The sequence below is a fragment of the Erpetoichthys calabaricus genome, chromosome 7, assembly GCF_900747795.2.
Source record: "Erpetoichthys calabaricus chromosome 7, fErpCal1.3, whole genome shotgun sequence".
In the NCBI taxonomy this organism is placed as follows: domain Eukaryota; kingdom Metazoa; phylum Chordata; class Cladistia; order Polypteriformes; family Polypteridae; genus Erpetoichthys; species Erpetoichthys calabaricus.
Window position 1 is genome coordinate 67,844,470 of NC_041400.2, and position 22,821 is coordinate 67,867,290.

At 36.8% G+C, this 22,821-nt stretch overlaps 1 protein-coding gene across 6 annotated transcripts in view; it reads left to right on the forward strand.

Moving 5' to 3' along the window:
• The window catches only part of ssbp2b (single stranded DNA binding protein 2b), a 761,138-nt gene that overhangs the window by 650,556 nt on the left and 87,761 nt on the right, over nucleotides 1-22,821 (forward strand). For all 6 annotated transcript variants that reach the window (XR_007935389.1, XM_051929625.1, XM_051929622.1 and 3 more), the window contains one exon: nucleotides 20,809-20,844. Coding sequence is in view for 5 of the 6 variants with exons in the window: in XM_051929625.1 (XP_051785585.1) it covers nucleotides 20,809-20,844 (36 nt within the window). In the remaining variant the exon portion in view is untranslated. The remainder of the gene's footprint in view (nucleotides 1-20,808; nucleotides 20,845-22,821) is intronic.

Genomic DNA, 22,821 nt, shown 5'->3' on the forward strand with positions numbered 1-22,821 from the left:
TGTTGTCTACTGCATCCCGACTTTGACTCGTCTGAATGCGTTTGAGTGGTTCCTTTTATGCCAGACCCGGGAGGTACTTCCGGATCAGGTGGAGGTTCCCTGAAATGGGAACAATTTGTAACACCTCAGGACTGCGTTATCAGACTTCAACTCCCAGCTTGCCCTGTGGGCATCCACCATCCAGGACGGCTGCCACCTAGTGTGTTGGGGAGGTAAATAGTCCGTGTAATTATCCTCCCTCCTCCCTTTGAACAAACTGGCCTCCCTTCCGGAATGCCAGCCAGTGCCTGGTATCCATTACAATGTATATACTGTGTATATAGTGTATGTGTAATATTATTTTAATAAGTTAGTAAGAAATGTGCTAGTAATCTTTTAAGATGTTCTTTGAACAATACATGGTATCATCATTTGTCCTGATAGCATTGACTTGTTATCAAATAAGATGATCAATATTCTTAATGCTTATAAACATGACAGTTAAATACATCTTTTTTTTAATTGTTGGGGGATTTATTATTTTTCTTTCTTGATTTTTCAAAGGTGTGCAGATACCTTAGGAGAAGCCATAATTATGCTGAAGTCTTATCTTCTGATATTTTTATGTAGTGTACAGTATATCCAATCCTCATTTGTTGTCTATCTTTGGCTAAATATATACTGTATGTGCTGAAAATTTTGCCCTTCACTTTAACCAGTTGGGAAGATGGGAATTTACAGCAATAATACCTTTAGAAAGTAGATGTTTGTGTTATTATGTAAATGTTCCCAAGTCAGTACCAGAATGTTAGCATTTAAAAATCAGTAAAATGAGCTCTCATAAACTAGTCAGTGACTGTAACTACTTTTAAAGGAGAGGCAGTCATTCTACATCTACTCCTGCTAGATTATTGATAGTTAGGCAGCTGTCAGTAAAGTCATAATATATTATACAGTGGGCATCATCATGCAGTGGTTAGTGCAAAAGCACTGGGCAAGAGAAAAAGGAAGAAAGAAGTTGCCAAGACTAGCTCCACTCAAGTAAAGCTTTGGTGGACATTTTCTGTTTATCTCGTTCTACTCTCCAGCAGAGGCTTATGAAGTTGGCTTCTGTGGCAGCACATTTGCTGTAACATTTTGCCAGAAAACATCCTGGTATGTCTTCTCTTTCCACACGATAGTCTTCTTTTTATAGTCTCTTACATTCTACTGCATGGATCAATCATTTGTCTAGTTCCACAATTCAGCTTTAATCTAATGCAGTCCAGCTGATTAAGGGCTGTATGGAGGGTAGTCTATGAGACATCTTTTTTTCTTTGTCATCTTATTTATTTCTTTCATCATTCTGCTCTTGATAGACAATGGCTTCCCTTATGGCACATGCTTCTGGTTCCCGTGTGGCCTTCTGGACTGATAATATATTTTGTCCCTTCTAAGGACAAGTTGGTGGATGACATACATACACATCAATGTTGGGGTGTTTGCATTATTATTATTACATTTTCTGCTTGTTATAATATTCCTTTGTTTTTTTTTTTTTGTTTTTTTTTAATGATTATAACAAAAAAATGACCTCCATCAATGAGATGTGTCATAATTAGGTTTATGGAACTGTGGGAAGGATAGCAACATTACCTTAATGTTAATGTTAACTTAATAATAAAGAAAACGCTTTCTGTAGTTATGCCACTGATGGGTGCTTAGTCATACTTACCCAAATTTTTTTGGTCATCTTAAAGTGAAAACTCAAAGCACTGTTTTGCATTATGTTTCTTGTCTTTAGTGAGAGGTCAAGCAAAATGACATCATTTCATCTTGTGAATTTCCCATTGGGATTAATAAAGTATCTATCTATCTATCTATCTATCTATCTATCTATCTATCTATCTATCTATCTATCTATCTATCTATCTATCTATCTATCTATCTATCTATCTATCTATCTATCTATCTATCTATCTATCTATCTACCTAAAAAGATTACAATATGCAAGCTTTTGAGGCAACTCAGGTCTTGTCTTTGTAAAAGAACTTCACGTGTCATCTGATATTAAGCTGCCTGGGGTGCACTTTAGAGCAGGCATGTCAAACACGCGCCCCATATGACAGATCCTGGTTAACACTAAACTTGTACAAAATGATTACTATCATTTGTGATTGAATCATTCTGCATCTTCGGCGTTACTTATTGACTTTTCTTACTTTTGCCTTCTGACAAAAGCGCGTTTTCCCCATTGCATTACGGTACCGGAAACGTCATCTGCTAGTATAGCCACAAGCCTTGTCCAAAGTTAATGAGCCGCGATGTCGCAACTGAAGTGCTAGGCTGCAGCAGCCTGGCAGCAGGGGCGGCCTTAGGCATGTGCAAACCGCCACGCCAATATATATTGAATATAAAACAGAAAGAGAAAATAATGACACAGCTGACGGCAATGTGGCCGAAAAACATTGTGTTTCTTGTTAATTAGTACGCTGTATCTACTAATGTCGCTCAAGCTGGAGCAGTAAGCTATATGTAGTATTATAACGTTCTGTCGTAATGAGAATATCATGGGCCACCACTTGGTTTTCAAGTTACGGACACGCGCATATAGAAGCGTGTCATGAGCACGAGGCGGCTATGCAGTGTCCGCAATGGACGTGGCCATCCGCTGTGCATAAGATATCATATTGACATTGGCGGGCGAAGGGGCCACCAATTCTTTCTCTGCCCAGGGCCGCCACGAGCCTAGAGCCGCCCCTGGCAGGCTACACTACTGGCTGGGCTGCTGAGACTGGCCACTGGGCAGAACTGACCATCACGAGTAGTAATAGCTTGCATATTTTCACGTTTTTTTTACACTAGTTTTATGTCATTTTGTGCTTGTATTGTAACAAACAGTTAGTGCAGACTACAGCTGAAGATCTGAAGTGGACGCGAGAAGTTGGTGAGTTGTTTATTAACAAATTTTTGTGATTTTGAGTTTGTAAAATTAGTGTAGGTCGGGGGCTTTTTGCATATCAGCTTATTTTACAATATAAACTATGAAGTAAACTTAGTAAAGTAAAATTTGATTTTTGGAGGATTTGTTTTCCAACTTGAATTACTGAGCAATGAATTCAGTGAGCGTTTTCGTGATTTCAGTTCACACGAACAGGACTTTGCGCTGTTTACGTCACCCTACTCTTACAATGTTGAGAATGCGCTTGAGAATATCCAAAGGGAATTGATTGAACTGCAGTCAGATTCTATTCTGAAGGCAAAATACAACGAAGTTGGTGTGCTAGGCTTGCATGCTTACCTGCCACCCTCATATGTGCAGATCTGTAAGTTGGTATCGAGAGTACTGTCTATGTTCAGAATCACTTACCTTTATGAGCAATTGTTTTCGTTAATGAAAGCTAGCAAAACCCCACATCACTCAAGACTTACCGTTGAGCACCTTTCATCCCTCATAAAAGTTGCAGCTGCACAAGATTTCAAGCCTGATATTGACGAACTGGTTACTAACAAGAGATGCCAAGTGTTTGTACAAAAGAAATAGATCTCACACTGTAAGACTCCTATATTAGCAATGAATATAATATAATAATATAAGGACCTAGCTAAGAGGCTAAGACTCTAATTGTACGCTGTTGTACGGAGATTGTTGGAAATAAATTGCTTTTCTTTAAAATTTAAGTGTTACATTTTTTAAAGTTTTCAGTATTGGAAAGAAAGCTACAGTAATTTTGTATCATAGTATTTGTTACAGTGCGGCCCGCTGACGCACATATGGCAGTCGAAGCGGCCCACCAATGGTAGTGAGTTTGACATGCCTGCTCTAGAGTAAGGGAATGTTTTCAGCAAAGCTTGCACTCATTTTTTTTGTCCTCAGTTTAGTATTAAATATTTGTTATTAACACATACCTAATAGAATCAAATCATTCTTACAGAATTATTTCTATCTTGCTCAATTCTCATATTGTCAACAAAATAAGATAAATTATTTTGTATTATAAAAAGGTTGTAATACAAGAACAATCCCCTAGAAATCAAATTTAACAATTAACCCATCCAAGGTTTACAGATCATTCAGCCTGCAGGCATTTTCCAGCAAACGTGACTTGCAATTGTAGCTCTAACATGAGAGTCAGTTTTTTTTTTTCCTATCCACTCCCTTCAAACCAAATTACCTTATGCAACACAACCAATAAGCACAAAACCCTTAAAGATTTAAGTCTCGACAGCATAGCATGGGAGTCCCTTCTCCTCCGCAACAAAGTAGGAGTGGATGCTGATTGGTTCCTCAAATAATTTTGAATGTAAACATTGTGAATTGAAAATACTAAAGAATGATGTTACCTATAAGACATTCTCATTCTTTTTCCACTGTATTAACAAAAGGCTTAAAACTGATTTATTTTCAAACTCACTCTGCCAATGTTTGGTTTGTGTTTTGTGAGGCAGAGTGATAAACAAAATTCATTTTTTTATTCTGCATTATTATCTGAAACTCATCGTGAAAAGCATGGATTAAAGATGTTCTGAGTTTCATAGTGTTTGTTTTTGGTCTCAGCCAAATGCAGCTGGATTTCAGTGAATCAGCATTCATATTTCATGTCCTGGTTGCATAAATGATTAATGTCAGGTTACAGCCCTTCAAGATTGCAATGTTTCTTGCCATGACATTAAACAGAGCCTTAGTTTCTGCTTTAGAACGTTCAGAGGTTAAGTGTCCATAACGTTTCACGTACATGTTTCTGAAATTATTTATGTTTTCAGTTCAATACTGTGCTTCTAAGAAAACATGGGAAATTTCACACATCTGAAATTCTCCACTGCAAAATGATTAATTACATACAAATAACAAAAATGTTTAAATTGAAAGGGAATATTAAAACAACGGCAGGAATAATATTTGTAAAAATCGAGTCTCTCGGTGCAGCAGCAACAGTTTGATCATTCATTTCCTTGTAATTTGGGTCAAACAAAGTAGTAATGGATGGTAGCATGTAAACGTTATACAGACAGTTCTGCTTCTGTCTTGCTAACTTATTCTAATCACAAGCCTTCCTTAAAATTAGGAATCTATCAGCATTCAGTGACAAGTTGCCACAGGCAACTTTGGTCCAGAATGCCAGCTACAATTCAGAGAAGCTGTGCAAATGGAAGAAAGGAAGACATATCACCCATACATACACAGTAATACAATAATGTGTCTGGAATAATAGAGACTTTTCAGCATTTATTTACAATCAGTAACGGCGCACTGCACGATAACTTGCAGTGAATACACTTGACTTGAGCATTCATAGTTTTCATACTCTTTCTCTGTACGTTTATCATTTGTTTGCTCAGAGGTTGATGCGCTGCTGCTTCCTGAGCAGCTCTTCTTTTCTCCACCCCAGCGGTCCACTTCTTCTCTTCTTTCGTCACCATCTTTTCGCGTTAAAAATGATCAAGTCAGTGTTTGTGTTGCAATTACTTAGTTAATTACTTAGTTAGTTTTCCTTAATTTTTCACTTAAGCTGGCACTTAAGTCTTCAATCTGCCTCAAGAATGATTTAAGATATGAAGAGGTAGGGGAAGTAATGGTGAAGGTGGTAGGGATGAGAACAGCGCAAGTACAAATGCGCCGCATGGCCACCCTACTGGCTGCTGCTGAGAGTTGATTCTGCAATAAAATAAAATAAAAATAAAAAGAGGAATAACCTTGGAGGTCAATCATCACCCCGAAAGCAGATAGTACACGTCACATAGTATATGTGTACCAAATTTCAGGTCAATAGTTCAAACGGTTTGCAAGCTACAGGTGATTTAAAATTCTGGACAGATAATCGGACAGCCACAGTAGCGTATTATATAAGAAGATTAAGTAATATCTGGTGTGAACCTGTTAGTACTCGGAGACTAGTGGCAGCTAGTTTTAATGTGCAGCTCCATGTTTAGACACCCCAGCCAAATAACATATTTTTTGATATTTGAAGTAAAAATAGTAAATAAAACTTACATAGCAAACAAACTAAAACAATTCTATATTTGTAAATGTGGCATTTGTAAAGGTTTGGGCATGTTGTTGTTCTTCTGTGGCTTAGCTCGTTAGGTGAAAGTTTGGTCAAGAGTTATCATTAGGCATTGTTAGCTGGTGACACTTCCAGAGACTCATAAATTCTTTGAGTTTTCAAACTTTGTACAACACTCAACAACCATGGACTCTTCTATGCAACTCTTTTAATGTCATTGTACATGTGTATAGTGACAATAAAAAGGCATTGTATTCTATTCAACTGACTGAGAATCTGGAAATTAAACTAACTGATTCCTACAAATCAGGGGAAGACTATAAAGAGATATCAAAGCACTTTCCACAGTCCAAAATGTCATTAAGAAATGGCAGTTAAGACAAATCGTGGATGTCAAAACAAGATCTAGAAGACTAAGACCAAAACACTGATAGATAGAACAGTTTGTATGCTGCACAGGAAGGCAAAGCAAAAAAAGGCCATGTGACTGCAAGGGACCTGCTGGACGTTTTCAGCTGCAAAAGGATTGATGGTGTACTGCTCTACCATGCAGTGTTGCTTACATGGACAGGGCCTTTATGGAAGAACCATCAAAAGGAAACTCTTTGGCCACAAATACAAAAGGGTTGTTTGGAGAAAACAGGTGCAGCACTTAAAGAAAAGAACATGTTGCCTACTGTTAAGTACAGGAGTGGATTTGTTATTCTTTGGGGTTGTATTTCTGCAAGTGGCACAGGAAACACCGAGTACAGTTAATACTTGATTCCACTAAATATCAAGTAACCCTCAAGGACAATGTCACAGAATCAGTCAGGAAACTGGAGCCAGAAAAAGAATGGTTTCTACAAAACAAAGATCCAAAACACACTTCAAGATCTACCATGAAGTACATCAAGATACACAAGGTGAAATCTTTGGAAAGCCCTCACAGTTCCCAGACTTGAACATCATTGAAAATGATGTCATGTGGTGTAGCCCAACACTGTCTGTCTGTCTCACAGCTTGAAGTAGTCTACCAGGAATAGGGAAATGTTTTGAAAGCAAAAATTCAAAATCTCATAGCAAGCTGTGATTTTTGTCAAAGGGTGTGTTAGTAAGTTCTGACTTAGTAAAAAGCTCAAAGTTTTACAAATTCCACCTTGCTGTTTTCTTTTTTACTTTTTGTTTAGTTCATCAAATTAGTCATATTTGTTTATTGTCATAAAAATGCATTGTTTTAGCTTACTGTTGAAGTTGTATGTACTGGTTTTTAATTCAACTCTAATCAAAATGTGTAATTTAGAGAGGGGCTTGCAGACTTTTTCATGGAATTGTTAATGAGTTCAATTACTGACCCTCTTAGTCCTGAGAAGGGTCAGCTAGCACGGGGTGCTCGGCAGAAACAAACCCTGAACAGAGCGTCAGTCCATCACAGGGTGCACACGCACACACACACCAGAGCCAATTTAGCGTCGCCAATCCACCTAACCTGCATGTCTTTGGACTGTGTGATATTTTCTACTATGTCCTCCCAACAGGAATTTTTGGGATCCGGCCTTAAGTGAAACAATGTCCTATACAACTAGCACATACTTCACAATGACATTAGATTATAATACAGAGGGAGTTGGAGATTTTTTGGTCATTAAATACTGTATATAATGAAAGGACCAGACACAATAGTGGAAATCCACCTCACCCTTTCTCTGTCCAAGATCTAAATAGTGTTAATAAAAAAAGAATACAAATTAAAACTGGGAGTGGATACAGCATGATAAAACAGAGATTAAAGCACTACTGCTGGATAAATGACAAGCTAATCAGGAAAATAAGGTACAAGAAATTAAGTTTTGCAGCAGAGAATTAAGAAGTTAGTTAAACAAAATTAAAAGATGTATGGGGAAAAATCAAGAGGTAGTTTAACAATAACAATCTAAAGCAGGTTTGGAAAGGTCTGAAAACTATTGCAACACTGAACTCAAGGCTTTTAGCAGATGAACTTAATGACTTTTTCTTACAGGATTTGAAACCAATGATTTCAATATATAGAATGCACAAATAAGGGAGATGCTTTGTAAAAATACCATAAATACTGCTGTCAGTATAACTGGAGTGGAGAAATCTTTATGGGCAGTACAAACAAACAGGGCAGTGGGGCCAGATGGCATATCGGTCTGCCTCCAGAGATCCAGCTGTAAGCTGCTCTCCCAAGTTTTTAATTTGCATTTCCACTTGTCCCTGAACTGTGGAAACAGTCATACCCCCCAGTTCCTAAGGTTTCCATGCCAAGCAGGTTGAATGTCTATAGTCTAGTATCACTCACATCCATTCCAATGAAATGTTTTGAACACATCATGAAAAACATTTTAACAAAAGAGTCAGGCTTAATATGGATTTATTAACTCGTCAGAAGATTGCTATATAAAAATAGATTGTATTATATTGAAGGCTACATGTCTCTTTTAACACATAGTATACCTATTCGATAAATTTAGTCTCTTGTTTCAAGGAATTTATCCCATGTTCCTAAGACTGTGAAGGCATTGTCTCAACCATAATACTTTCATGTTTTCCACATGTCATAATGGTTATCCAAACCTTATTCACTAATGTAAGCGGCAATGCCCATTTGTAGTAAAAAAATAATACTTAACAGCTTTATGCTATAGCATTCTGTGGAGTTTCACACATAATGCATGTTTATAGTCCTGTAATAAATGTCAAGTGAAATTTATTAAGTCAGTTAATGCTACTCGCCCAAATGCAGTACAATAATTCTTCTCATTGCTTTTAGTTAGCTTCCTAATGCCAGTTTAATAATGTGAAAACCTAAAACTGGGTTGCTGTAGTTATTAGCCTATAGCAGAGCTTCATGGTTACTGTCTGCCCTTTTTTCTTACAAACACAGCTATTATAAAAGTAATGAATGAGAAGATGTTACTGATTATAAATGTGAAGCACAATAACCAGCTGTGAGCTACTTGTATTTCTTTCTTTTTCTTTTTCCTTTGTGTACCTTTTGTTGTTGCTTTTGTTTATCTTGGATTGTTTTATTATACTGATTCCTCTGTAGTGCTCAATACAAACATGCACTAGTTTGATGTTACTGGGGTTGTTTTTTAACAGGAATTGGTCTAAAGTATGTTAGTTAACCTGGCAGCTCTTCAGATATTTTCTCAATTTATTAGACATTCTTCTCTCTCTGCTAATGTAGTGGTTGGCATATAAGATGTTAGGTTCACAAATCATACTATATTTTTGTTTACCATATATACTCACGTATAAGTCGGGTCTTGAACCCTGAAAAATTGATCATAAAATCAGACTCTGACTTATATGCCTGTTCAAAAATGCGACACTTATTTTTTTTATTATTTTTTATTTTTATTTTATTTTTTTACATCTTCTTGCCTCCTCCTATCTTGCATCAGTTTCTTAGACCCATTGAATTTTGTTGCAGCAGCGCAGTTACTAATTTCTTTCGCACTTTTAATTTAAAACCAGCTTCATGTTTTCTTTTGATCGAACGCTCCATCGTAGATAAGGGATTCTCTTACGATAAAGGTGTATGAGGGTGTGAGATACAAAAAAACATAAATCAGTGCAAACGTTACTTCGGAATAGTCTGGGTATTACCGTGTGGTCATGTAGGCACAATAAAGAGAGAGAGAGAGAGTTTAGGATCAAGCGCTGACACAGCGAATTGCCGCATCCACATAAGGAAAAAAAAGCAGTGTGCTTTGTGGTTACTCTCTCAGGTGGGCGTTAGCATATCATAATCCCTTGTACCAATAGTGTGAGTTTTCCACATTTAACTTATACGACCGACCAGAAATAAAAAATACCAGAAATTATACTGTAAAATCAAGACCCGACTTAACTGCGGGAGAACTTATCCACAAGTATATATGGTAACTTTTTTATTTTTCCAATTATTGGTGACCTCGTATTGTTATCATTTTGTGCATGTATTCCTTTATGGTTGTCATTTTGTGGATTTGTTTTTCATGGGTGATGTTGTTTGGATTCACTGATGCTACCATTTTACAGTTTTTTGTTCCTAAGATGCTAAATGTTGTTTAGGTGCATGGTACATGTGCCATAGCCATGTTTTTAAAAATGGTTATACATATTTAACACCATACAAATTATGTAGCAATATAAAAGAATTAACTTGTACAAAAAAATGTTTCTGAGCACACTTCTTGAGAGGAAAATTTTATCTTTGACCCTAGTTTTGTTTGTGACTTTTAATTTATTGCTATCCCTGAAACATAATAATCAGTCTCTTATATTATCATGTTTTTTGTCCTTGGGCTACATTTGACTGCCCTTTTGTTACCGATTCTAAAATTTCTCATGCTGAGTAAAGTGTCACTCAAGACTTGTATGAAAAAAATCTTGAAGGGCATGACAGTTAGAGACTCATTCTTGTTTGTTTTTGTGCTTGACTTGTTTCATTACCTATACGTAGCTCTGCCCTTATTTTGCTGTTTGTTTGTGGGTTCTTTTGTAACAGGGTGTTTTGACAGCTGCTCACAGCAGGTTAGTACTAGGACCTGAAAAGTGAAGAAATACCTTGCGGGCTACTACAATACATGCGGGATTCGTTAGCTTCCTTCATGTTAGGGTTAGTGCTAGGTTTTGTTAGGTTTACACCACAAGGTGTTTTTCATATCTACTGTTACTTGAAATGAATAGTGGTTCTCTGTAAGCTGAATGCTCAATAAATAAAGAGAGAGAAAGTCAATTTATATAGCTAAAGCCACATGTATATTTTTGCATTTGCATTTTTAAAGTAGCAGGAGGAGAAGAGTCTGCATTCTTTATTTTTAACATGAACAAGAACGATTTCTTGCATAGGTGTTCAATACTTCAAATCCGTTATGAAATTTGGTTCTTCTGGAAATGTAAAAAGAGCGTCCGCAAAGACACAATGTTTTTTGGGTGATAATAGATACCAGATAAGTACCGTTAACTTATTGACCCAATTGACCCATAGCAATAATAGATGAACAGATACATATATCCACTCGTTATACTGGCTATATTTGTGCCCCTTGAATTTTAAAATATTACCTGTCCATATAAAGTGCCATTTTGGTTGCAGTAGTCACTGTTGAATGATAAAGCTCTTTCACTGATTCAAGTTGGGTTTTTTAGCTTTAGACTTGGGAGAGAAACCGCTGAATCAAAATATGTTTTCAAAGCTAGAGACCGGGAAAACAGTAGCAGTTTCAGACATGCAAAATGCACACATTATTTTTATCGTTAACTTTAAGTGGGAAAAAGTACTTGTTTCATGGACTAGATGTCACATTTAGAATCTCAAATCACTATAATTAACAAGTATTGGATACAGGTCATTACCTGAGGACCAAGTTGGGACTGTGGCATGGAGTTTACAAGGTGGTGACAATAGAGTAGGAGTAGTATATTTGGAATAGTATTCATGGTAAGAGCTGGCTATTTCTTAAAGAAGTAAAGATTAAGCTTGATCCCTTGAAGTGTTACCAATCCAACTAGTATTCAGTATCCTGTTGGAGAATTCATTCTTCCTGTCTTCTGAATGCAGATTTTGCCATGTTTAGCTTGATATGAAGGACAGCTTATTTGTTCTTCTTTTTGCCTGAATGCTACCTTTATCACAGCACAGCATCACTCAGTTTTGTTTTTGATTTACTTTCTTCTCTTGTTTGGACTTGACCTTGCTGTGCTGACAGCTGTAAATATTGCATAAAAGCTTGTCCCTTAATGACACTGTTGTTAGTTTAAAACAAATACCCCTTCCCCACCAACAACAACCTCTGCCAGTCTTGCAACATCGCTTTTAACCTGGGGCTTAAAGCTGAGTGGCAGGCAGAGTTCATTTGCCAAGAAAAGAAAACTCCCTGCAGACGTGGCCTGAATGAGCACATCTAAGAACATCTTCTCAGCCCCTGAAATGATGATGCGTATTCACTTCATTCCTGTGGCTATTATGCTGTCTACTTAGTGGCAGTGAAAGTGAAAAATTATATATAACATATTACTTAGAAAGCAACCCACAAATATAGTTTGTGACCTCCAGTAAATACTGAAATAAAATTTGCTTAAACATCTTTAAAAATTGTAATATTTATACACTTTATTATTTTTTTTCTGTTATTGAACATTAAATCATTCTGCATACTGTATTCCCTTTTTTGCTTCTTTTTAATTAAACCACATTTAGATGGCATGTAAAGACAGATTTAGCATACACTAGTGAGCTTAAATTTGAGCATGAGTGTGTTGTACCATATTATGGCTCCATCTTGAATAGTTAGGAAAGGCTCAGATTTTTTGCATCCCTACAGTTGGTGCATCTGGAGGTAAATCTACAACATTTTCTTTTTTTATTTTGTTTTCTTTGGAGCTTCTTACTCAAACCTTTAACCGGTTGACAGATTGGGCAGGAATCAGGAGGGATAGTTGGGATGCCATCACCAAAAGAAAAGCACCAAAGAAAGTTGCTATTTGTGTAAGTAGGCTTTAATAAAAGCAGAGCCATTCAACAATCAGAAGATGTTTCATCAAGTGAGCTCCGTCTCCATTGACTGGATTCCAAAAATGAACATCCATGTCTTAGGGTTTGCCTGTTTTTATTTCATTTCGACCTGAAGAGGTGGGACTTAACACGGATGCTAGGCATTTTTCTGGGGCCATCTGTCAGAACTGCTGCTAAAAAAGAACACGCTGTTAGTGACATTGCCCCCTCTCATCACAGGGTGGTACTGCTTACCTTGCCTGGCACGAATCTTGACATCTTATATGATTAAGTTATTCATTCATACTTAATGAACTAAGATTTTTTTTTGGTTTTAGCTCCCTCTGCAACACCTCTACTATCCTTTTAGAGCTCCCCTTAGCAGCTCCAAGTGTCCTTAGCCCTTAGCATAAATGCTCTAATAGATTACTTGCCAAGCCCAGGTCACCGATTTATTCAAGTGGATAGTAAGAGGGCATGCACAATACACTGGGCCAACTTAATAACAACAACATTGATTTATTCATATAGCACATGAAAGTAGCTCAGTGTGCTTTACAATATTAACAACTAAACATAGTTTCAAAAAGAAATTAAAAAATAAAGAACAGTTATTTATAACAATAAAATATCTTAATATCGTGCGTAATCACAAACTATGGCCCGGAAGGACAGAAAAATAAAAAACTACATTTGCCAGGATGTTGGAGAAAAAAAACCTGTGGTTTTCCACTGTCCAGACCGCCTTGGGCATTCTACAGTAAAAACAATACAATAAAAAACAGAATAACTGAAATATCCATAAAGCAGCAATTGGTCACCAAATTGCATGTCAAATTACTCACACCAGTGGTCTGCATTGGATCCTCTGGAAATTGCACTCACTGTACACATTGCATTGCAGAGATATTATTGAAAGACAAACTGATAGTTACTGTATGATGAATATACTTTTCAAATTTTTCTTTACCTTAACATTTAGCACAGTTAAGTACAGTATGTCATCCATGTAGTTAGTGGTACCAGAGGACATCTAATCTATGTAAATTTATTTTACTGTGCTCATAAACAAAAAAGAAAGTCAAATATTTACTTATGCCTCACTCCTTTAAAAAGGTCTAATAATGGCTGCATTGAAGTTTTCTCAGGCTTCTTTAACCAATAAATCTGTATTGTAAAAGATAGCCCGGCCATAGACAGACACAACTCCAGATGTTCAAAACACACACACAGACACGCACGTTTCATTCACACTATTTACAATAATTAGCTCAGTCCTTGTTCCTTTCGGCTGCTTCCACTCCTCTCTCACAAGCTCCGTCCTCTTCTACCCGACACCGGCTACCCCTTTCATCTTGCTCCAGGTGCACGATGCCAACCTTCCGGCAGTACTCCCCAGGGTGGTGGAAGTGCTTCCCTTGCACCTGGAAGCACTCTGGGCGTACACCACATAGACATATATAGATAGACGCCACATTCACTGTGTTGCCCAGTCGACACGATACGTCAGCACATATGCCATATTGCGAGTGGCAAAAGTGCCATTTAAACTAATACAGGTAAATGTGGAAACCGGGTTTTCTGATGAAAAAACAATAACGTTTAAAACAGTATCGTTTACATACAACAGACTTTGGCTAATCGTTTAAATGCAATTATTTATATCCATTTATACACTAATAATGACAATTATTAAATAATAATAATTATTATTATTAAATAATTTCTCCCATATAAGTAACATTTCTTGGACTGCCTTCTTCCATCACCAAAACATTTGTAGACTTTGTCCTGTTCTTATGCAACACAGTACTGAAGTATTGGTTAATGCCCTAGTCAACTACAGAATACAATACAAAATACTGCTCTTAACATTTGAAGCTCTCCACAACCTCATTGATCTCCAACAGACTTACGCTCCTCTCGCTCACTCAGATCCTCATCTGCAGCTCTACTTTCTGTACCGCACATCAAACTCTGTTCTATGGGAGCTCGAGCGTCTCTCATAGTGCTCCTCAACTTTGGAAATCTCTTCCCTCTCATATACGTCAGATCGATTCAATAACACATTTTAAAACTACCCTCAAAACTTATCTTTTCAAACTGGCATACCAATTGTGAATTTTGCACTGTTACAGCCAGTTATCTTTGTTTGTCTTTCTTTTAACAGTGAAATGATACACTCAATGACAAAAATGAACAATTTTATTGTATACAAATTGGCTTAATAATTTCTGAAAACATTTCACTCATTCCTCTCTTAATCTCTCTCTCACACACACACACACGCACACACACACACAATGTGGTTACATAAATATATACAGGATAGGATCTAAAATCCATGAAACAGAACTGTCTTGCATAGCTTTTTCTGTGTGTTGCCACTCTGTAATTTGAGAGTATTCAGTCTGGCAATATGGTGCAGCCTTAGTTTGTGGAAGACAGACACAACTAAAGACATGAGCATAAAATGATGGTTGTCAATTTCAAACTGTGTTTCCTCAATGTGCTCCTTGAGAAAAAACACATCATCTGAACCAATCTCAGCCCGAACAAACTGATTGATCAAAGATACAGTGACAGCTTGCCCTAATGTCGACTGTTGGATAACACGCTCAGCTACTTTGACCACCTTGATGGTACCCTCAGAAGGAATCATCAAACCTCCTTTTTTTTAATGTAAGCAAGTGGTAGCTTTGATCATATGATGCCGGTACAGAATCTGTTACCAAACTAGGACAGCACACATCACAGGACAGCTTTCTCAAAATCCCATCTAAAGGCTACCTCCCACTGCTTCCTGAGGTGGAATTCCTTGGGAAACAACAGCTAACAACAATCTACATAGTTAGTGACTAAATACGTTTAGCCAAAACGTTGTTTGGAGGCTCACTTGAGCACATAAATACATAGCTTTGCTAGCTTAGCCTGGCGTAGTTAAAGTTAAGATTATAAAACGGGATTTTCTAATGGCCAAATATAACCAAAACAATTGTTCATCTTTACCTATGAAATGTAATCCCTGTGATCTGGTTTGGAGCATACAGCGGTTTGTACAATCCCAAGTAGCACATGCGTGAGGCATCTTTATCCATTACTTCACTCCACAGCAGTGCCACTCGCGATATGGCGGTGACGTTGACGTACGATGCTGCTGGTCATGAGGCGTCTAGTAATTCTATGTCTATGCTACACCATCCGTGGTCCGTCAGCACTTCCTGGTGTACCGGAAGCGCTGTCCTCCAGGGTTCAAGGACTGTGCAGCCGCCCAGGAAAGAATAGTGCCGCTCTCCCGGTCCGTCCTTCCTCCAGGCATCCCAGTGGGACAGTGTTCCTGGCCATCTATTACAGTATTTATGATTTTCAGTCTGCGGTGGGTTGGCACCCTGCCCAGGATTGTTTCCTGCCTTGTGCCCTGTGTTGGCTGGGATTGGCTCCAGCAGACCCCCGTGACCCTGTGTTCGGATTCAGCGGGTTGGAAAATGGATGGATGGATGGATGATTTTCAGTAGGGACTGTCCAATGACTATGAGTACATTTTGACTTCAACTAAATTTATTTAGCAAAATAATTGGAACGGAGGTGCTGTGGCAGGTTTTGTTTTTGTAGTCAATTGCTGATAGGCCTGTGTTGTCATTAAAATACATTTGCTAAATTTATAGAAGGTGTAATATGCAACACTAAATCTGACTAACTCAGGTTACTTGTGAGGTAGTTTAGTTTAATAGTAAAAAAATGCACAAAGACATCTATATCAAGTGAAATTTTGTGCCACAGTTATCATTTCTTATTTATCAAATTCAGTAATGTTCTAAATAAATCTTGAGGGTTTCTAATATTGGCATAATTTAGAGCAAGCTTTATGGAGGGCTTTTTTGTACAATTTTATATTCATTCTTTCAGTTCTTGGAGACTGGTACGTGTACAGGTTACAGCTTAATCTTTCTTAATTTAAATTATATTTTTTTTTAGATTCTAATTTAAATGAGAGAAGCAACTATATGTAAAGCCTGTTTTGCACCTGTGCATTATAGTTATTTGTTAGAAGATCTGTAGTAGTCTTAGGTTTGAACTTCTCAAAATATCAAATAAATTTGAAGTTCTGCTTGCATTAGAGTGCCTCGTGTTATTATGATTTACTTTCAAATAGAAAGGATGTTAACTAACTAAAGAACTTTTACTGAACAATTGTCAGCTGTTGCCAAGATTGGTACACAACAAAAACATAAATACAAAATGCTAAAACTAAAACAAATACCAGAAGGCAAAGCACAAAGTTTGCAAAGTTCAACATCCCTAAAATACTCTTCTAAACAAATAGTTGTTTTCTTACAAATCTTCCCTTTTTATTTTAAGTCGGGACATATGATATTGTGGACAACCATCTTTTATTTCTTGGCAAGCTTAATATCACAGGTTGCACGGAATGCGAATGACATGCCTAACGATCTTAAAGAATTACAGTAGGGAGTGATAGAAAATGGTAGTGGCCATGGAAAGAGCCACAAAAAATATTGATGCCCGTACAACAATAGAGACAATAAATGATGACATAAAGATGTTATTAAAACTGTTAAAATAAGTGAAATGGCAAAACGTGAATTCATGTTTCACAAAAAAAATTTCTAACTGTAAAAACTGGTCCTAATAGTGTCGTAATTCATAATTTGTAGTCTAATCACTCATCGACAAGAGCAGTAGCAAGAAGAAAATGCTTAATTAATGAACTGACATGAATTCATCAACAAGAACAACAAATATTTTGAATGGTATCATAAGTAGTAATAATTAGATCTCTCATGTGATTGTAAACTTGTGTAAAACTATTAATAATTCAGAAAACTGCTCATGTCTGCATTTTTATGAATATTAAGGTCAGCCATTAAGCGGGGAGAAGGCCTAAAATTGCACAGTTTGTGTGCATGACTAACAACCAATCCATAGTTGTGAAACAAGAAAAATATATCACCTTTTGTAGACCTATCATTAACACTAGAATTACCAAAGCCTACGAAAAAACTCGTACTCCCGACCCACCTTAAATCCCTTCGCACCTCTCCATCAGCGTCTTTTGTGTTGTAAATGTGTCGATCAACACAAGCTATGAGCAGCCTGCTATCCCATCCCCCCGGCCACTGCTGTAGTTTAATTCGCAAAGAAGGTTCTCAGTGTTTATCTTGGAGTGAAGTGCTGGAGTTATAGAGGGTAAATAATATATTGTCCATATATATATATATATATATATATATATATATATATATATATATATATATATATATATATATATATATATATACACCATAATATATCGTCATTTGGAATACATGTGTGTTCCATGTCTACAACAATCTATGTAAACACATCGTTAAAACAGAAACATTTTTCATGTTTGAGTAATAATTGACAAAATGTAGACATGAAATGTATAATGTGTGAAGCCTGAAGTCCAAATATCAAATATACACTTTCACAAAAGGCACATGTGTAACAAAACAAGTGCACTTTTGTTCAAGAATATAACTGCAGAAAAAGAACTTGCATCAGGGTGCGACATTGACACACCCCTAATACGACTGCTTTGGTGGTACAGCTGTAAGAACTGATGACTTACAATCAAGACGTTGCGGTTCAATCCTAGACGCCTCCGTTTTGAGTAGTGAGCTGCTCTTATTCTTACTATTATAGAATAAAAACATACATTTGCTTTGAGTCTGTAACAGCCGTAGTGATTTTTTTTTTAAATTCAGTTTTATTCTCTCAGTCACATTCACACTCATTTTCAAATAAAGACATGCGATAACAGGGATGAACTCAGATGAGGGTTCTACATTGGAGAAGGTTAACAGAAGACTTCCCCGCAAGAAACGTCGACTCACAAATAAGAACAACACAGGTGTAAAGGTGAGTGACGGCACCGTTTGGATGCAGCAACAGGTCAGGCGTCATCCTGCCAGTCAGTCTGCCCCACACCTGTCCTTCAAAGAAAAAAAAGTAGAGCTTACAGTGCTTGCTAACATATTATGCAAAGTCCTGTTTGTGATTATGTTTTGTGATGGTCTTTACATAAAAAACATTTATATTTACTTATCTTCCTACAGCGTAAAGTCACAAGTAGACTGCAGAGCTTCCTATGTTTGATCTACACGGGCATGCTCACAAAATACATGTGTACTGAAGTGACTTTTGCTGCAGGTGGAAGCTCCTGTCACACTCTATGCAACTATAAATAAGTACTATTTTCCTGGTAAAGTACATGTGTAATGCTACTCCTTATTCAAGAAAAGATCCCAGTCGTCCCACTTGAGAAAGACTTTCTGAGACTAAGTTAGCATAAGCTTATGAAACTGTTTCTGGACAAAGGCAGAACTGTAACAACAGGAGCTTCCACCTGCAGCTAAAGTACTTCAGTACACATGTACTTTATCAGCAAATTCAACAACAACTTGAAATGAATTGAAGATAATAACAACACAAAGATTTGTGTGACTGATCTGAAGCTTAGGATAAATGATAAAGATCCCAGTGTTGTGTTGTGTTGTGTTGTGTTGTGTTGTGTTGTGTTGTGTTGTGTTTTGTTTTGTTTTTTTTTACATTTTTAATTTTGGAGAGTTAATTTTCCATATTGTAAATTTAAAAAAGTGTAATTACATGACTGTTCTAATAGCTTTATTTAATATTAGTGAAAAAGACCTGTATCATAAACATTGACAGCTCTGTCCTCACCACCAAATAGGGTCCAAGGGCCAGTTTACACTTAACGCTTAGAACGCTTACCTGCATGGCTGCCTCACATTCCCAGCATTGTTTTCACATGTCCTCTGAACACGTTGTCAGAAATTACCACGACGCATGAACAAGTTGCATTACCAGGAAAAGTATGGGTGGCATGTGTGTTCAAGTTTTAGTACATGACGTCAGCATCATTATCAACATGTGATAGCAAGCCCCATCGCAACTCCAACAGGATCAATGTGCGTGATTCGATGTTTGATGAATGGTTTGATACAGAGAAGCAAATCATCAAACTTTAATGCTAAAGTACAAATGTGCTTTTCTTCATGTATTTATCACATGTATTTTTTCACTTAAAAAAACTCACATACCATCTTCTGTATCATTGTTGCTTTCTTTATCTTTTTTAGCATCTTTGTCCTTCAACTCACAACATAGCAAAACTGGACATTTTTTTCTCTTGCATGATCAGACCTTACATTATTATATATTACATACCTTGACTAAGTCTGTGAGGAGGTCATCTGATGCACATGTGTTACTATATGTGTATATAGTGTGTATATATATATATATATATATATATATATATATATATATATAGTGTGTGTGTGTGTATATATATGTTTGTATATATATATGTTTGTATATAGCATTAAGATTTAATAAATTGTTTCCAATGATGCACATTTATGTAAATCACTGCCCTCACTCATTAATGCTGCCTCTGCCTCAAAACTCTTGTTTCCTATGTGTAAGTAATGAGAAATTAATATAATTTGATAAGTTAGTTATTTTACTAGAACTGTATCATTGCATTGATTATTTAGTCCATTATATATTTCATTCTTGTAGTAAGCAATTTAGTGCATATTTAAATATGTTTAATGGTGTTCAAATAATATTTGTGGCATTTTCAGATTTTAATGACCTTGTTTTAAACTATGGGGTGATTAGCACTGCTGCTTCAAATCTGGAGACACCCAAGTTCAGTTTGTAACTTGGTCACAATCCATATATAGTCTGTAGCTCTGGGTTCTTTGCTGTTATCCCATGCCCCTCAAAGATTCAAGGATGACTCTAAATTGGCCTTTTAATGAGTTTGAGTGTGTAGATGACTTTGCTTCCATGTGCCTTGTGCTTGATGTTTCCAGTTTAAGCATTATGTCCCAGCAAAACTGTGACTGACAATGCAAATTCAGGCGATCTTTGGAAGGTCTAATTTACAAACTTTCTAGACCTTGCTCCGCTACTTAGGTTACCTTTATTATGATGCATGCATTGTCAATCTATAGTTTTATTTCATTTGAATCACCATGTTATTAAATTCTTTGTAAGCCACTTTACAATGGCCCTTACTAGAAATGGCACTGTAAACCAGAAGACAGCTTGAATGAAGTAATTTACCATAGTTCATGTTATCAATCACATTTATACTTTTTGATAATAGTCACTGAAGTATACCTCCTGAAGTGGTTTTACATTATTTAGCAGGAAATGCCCTATTCTTGCTTCTCTGATTGACTGAAGTATATGTGCATGTGTGTGTGTGTGTGTGTGTATATAATCATCTTTGTTATTACATAGCAGCTAACTTCCATTCTTTTTTTTTATTCTTCTAGATACCATACTCTTCTGCGTCTCCTGGGAATTACGTGGTAGGTGATGTCTGTAGTTTGAAGGCCTAATGCATCTTTGTTGAAGTGTAGAAATAGTTGTGCCAGATGTTGCACAAAGTATCTTGTGTATTGGCTTAGAAGTGAACATCTGATTCACGCACTTCTGTTTTGTCTGGCATTTCCAGTACATATGTTGATATTCATTAGTGGAATAGTAATCAGTCTAGTCCAAATTGCCTAGAGCAATTTTTTTTTTCTTTCTATCTTTTTTTCCCTCCCCCTCTGGCATATGGAACAGCAACATATTGTCTGCAGCAATACACAAGTAAAGGCATGAAAAACCTAGCTGAGTCTTATAACCTGAATTTACTGTAGCAAAAGTGAATAGTCAACATATAACAGGACATCATGAATTTCAGGAGAAAATTGTGTAGACTACTTGACCTGAAAACATAAATGCTGAAAAGTAGAGTATGCATGGGGTTGGGATTAGTGATAGCATCTGTACAAATCTGATATTTTCTCTTTTTTACTGGCACACTAATGCCGTAGACAAATATTGCAAGGGTAGCTGGGCAACCAGAAAAGACGAGGAGTCAAAGAAATATTTGGGTACTACTCTGGTAAAGCCTTTTAATGACAATAAAAAAGACAGCTGATAACGGCTCCGGCAAAATGTAAGAAATTATGGCTTTTACCCCTCAAATAGACTTGCGGAATCTCTTTCCTCTGCAAGAGTTAATTTAGTATCTGACACCAGCTTCCAGGAATGGGCCAGATTTACTCGTATAGGGCTGAACTTCGAAGGAGCAGAATTTCCTCTTGGTGGTGAGGCGGGGACAGTTGTATTTTTTGGGCATTTTTTCTTGGCTGTGGAGGAAGAAGGAAAAGACTATATCATTGTCAGCACCCCCTATCGTCCCGGAAGGTGGCACCAGACATGTATGCATCACTATATATATATATATATATATATATATATATATATATATATATATATATATATATAATATTATATTATTAAACATGCATCAACATGTTATGTAATTATCTATCTGCTCCACAAGGCTTATTCTCACCTGGAGAAAGCTGTCAGCACTGTGTGAGGATTGTTTTTTTGATTTCTCCAGCTTCTTCTATACCATACAGCCATTCCTGTTATGGGTTAAACTCAGAGATTGCAGAGATGTGCAGGTGGATGAGCCTATGGTGTCCTAGATAAGGGACTGTCAGGCAGACTGTAGTTTCTGAGTTTCAGGGCTTATGTTTCTGATAAAAATGTGAGCAACACTGGAGCACCACAAGGAACAGTCCTGTCTCCTTTTCTCATCACTTTGTACACCTCTGGCAATAATTATAACACCAGGTCATGTCACTTACAGAAATTTTATGTGGTGTATTGATACAGGGGAGTACTTCCTTGAGTATATTCTTTGCGTTGTGCCCTAGTAAATACAAGTTATTGTCAATATACTAACAACCCAATTGTCCTTCATTCACTCAGAATATGGAACCAATGTAGGAAATACTTAAAGACAGAGAAGCTTTTATCTGTGGCACCTCTATACAATAACCATCTTTTCCACCCTCTCAAACTTACAGTTTTTAATGTTGTAAAATGTACGGGATTAAATCAATTAGAGATTTGTACATAAATCCATCAACACAGTTTTTCCACTATTTCCAAATTACAAACTTTGCTAAACAAAATCTGCCCGATTTTCCTCACCTCCCACCTAGTTTTATTCCAGAAGAAATATCGATCAGTCTTGAGGACTCAGACAGCATTTTTATAATATATAAAAACATCTTAAAGTCGCTTCCTTTCAAAGATCCCAGAGTACAATGGGAAAAGGATCTCTTACTCAACATTTCAGAAATGGAGTGGAAGGAAGCCATGCGTAGAATACACTCTAGCTCCATATGCATAAAGCATGCAATTGTTCAACTTAAAATCTTTTATCGAGCACATTTATCTAGTTTAAAATTGTCAAATGTTTCCAGGGCAAGATCCAA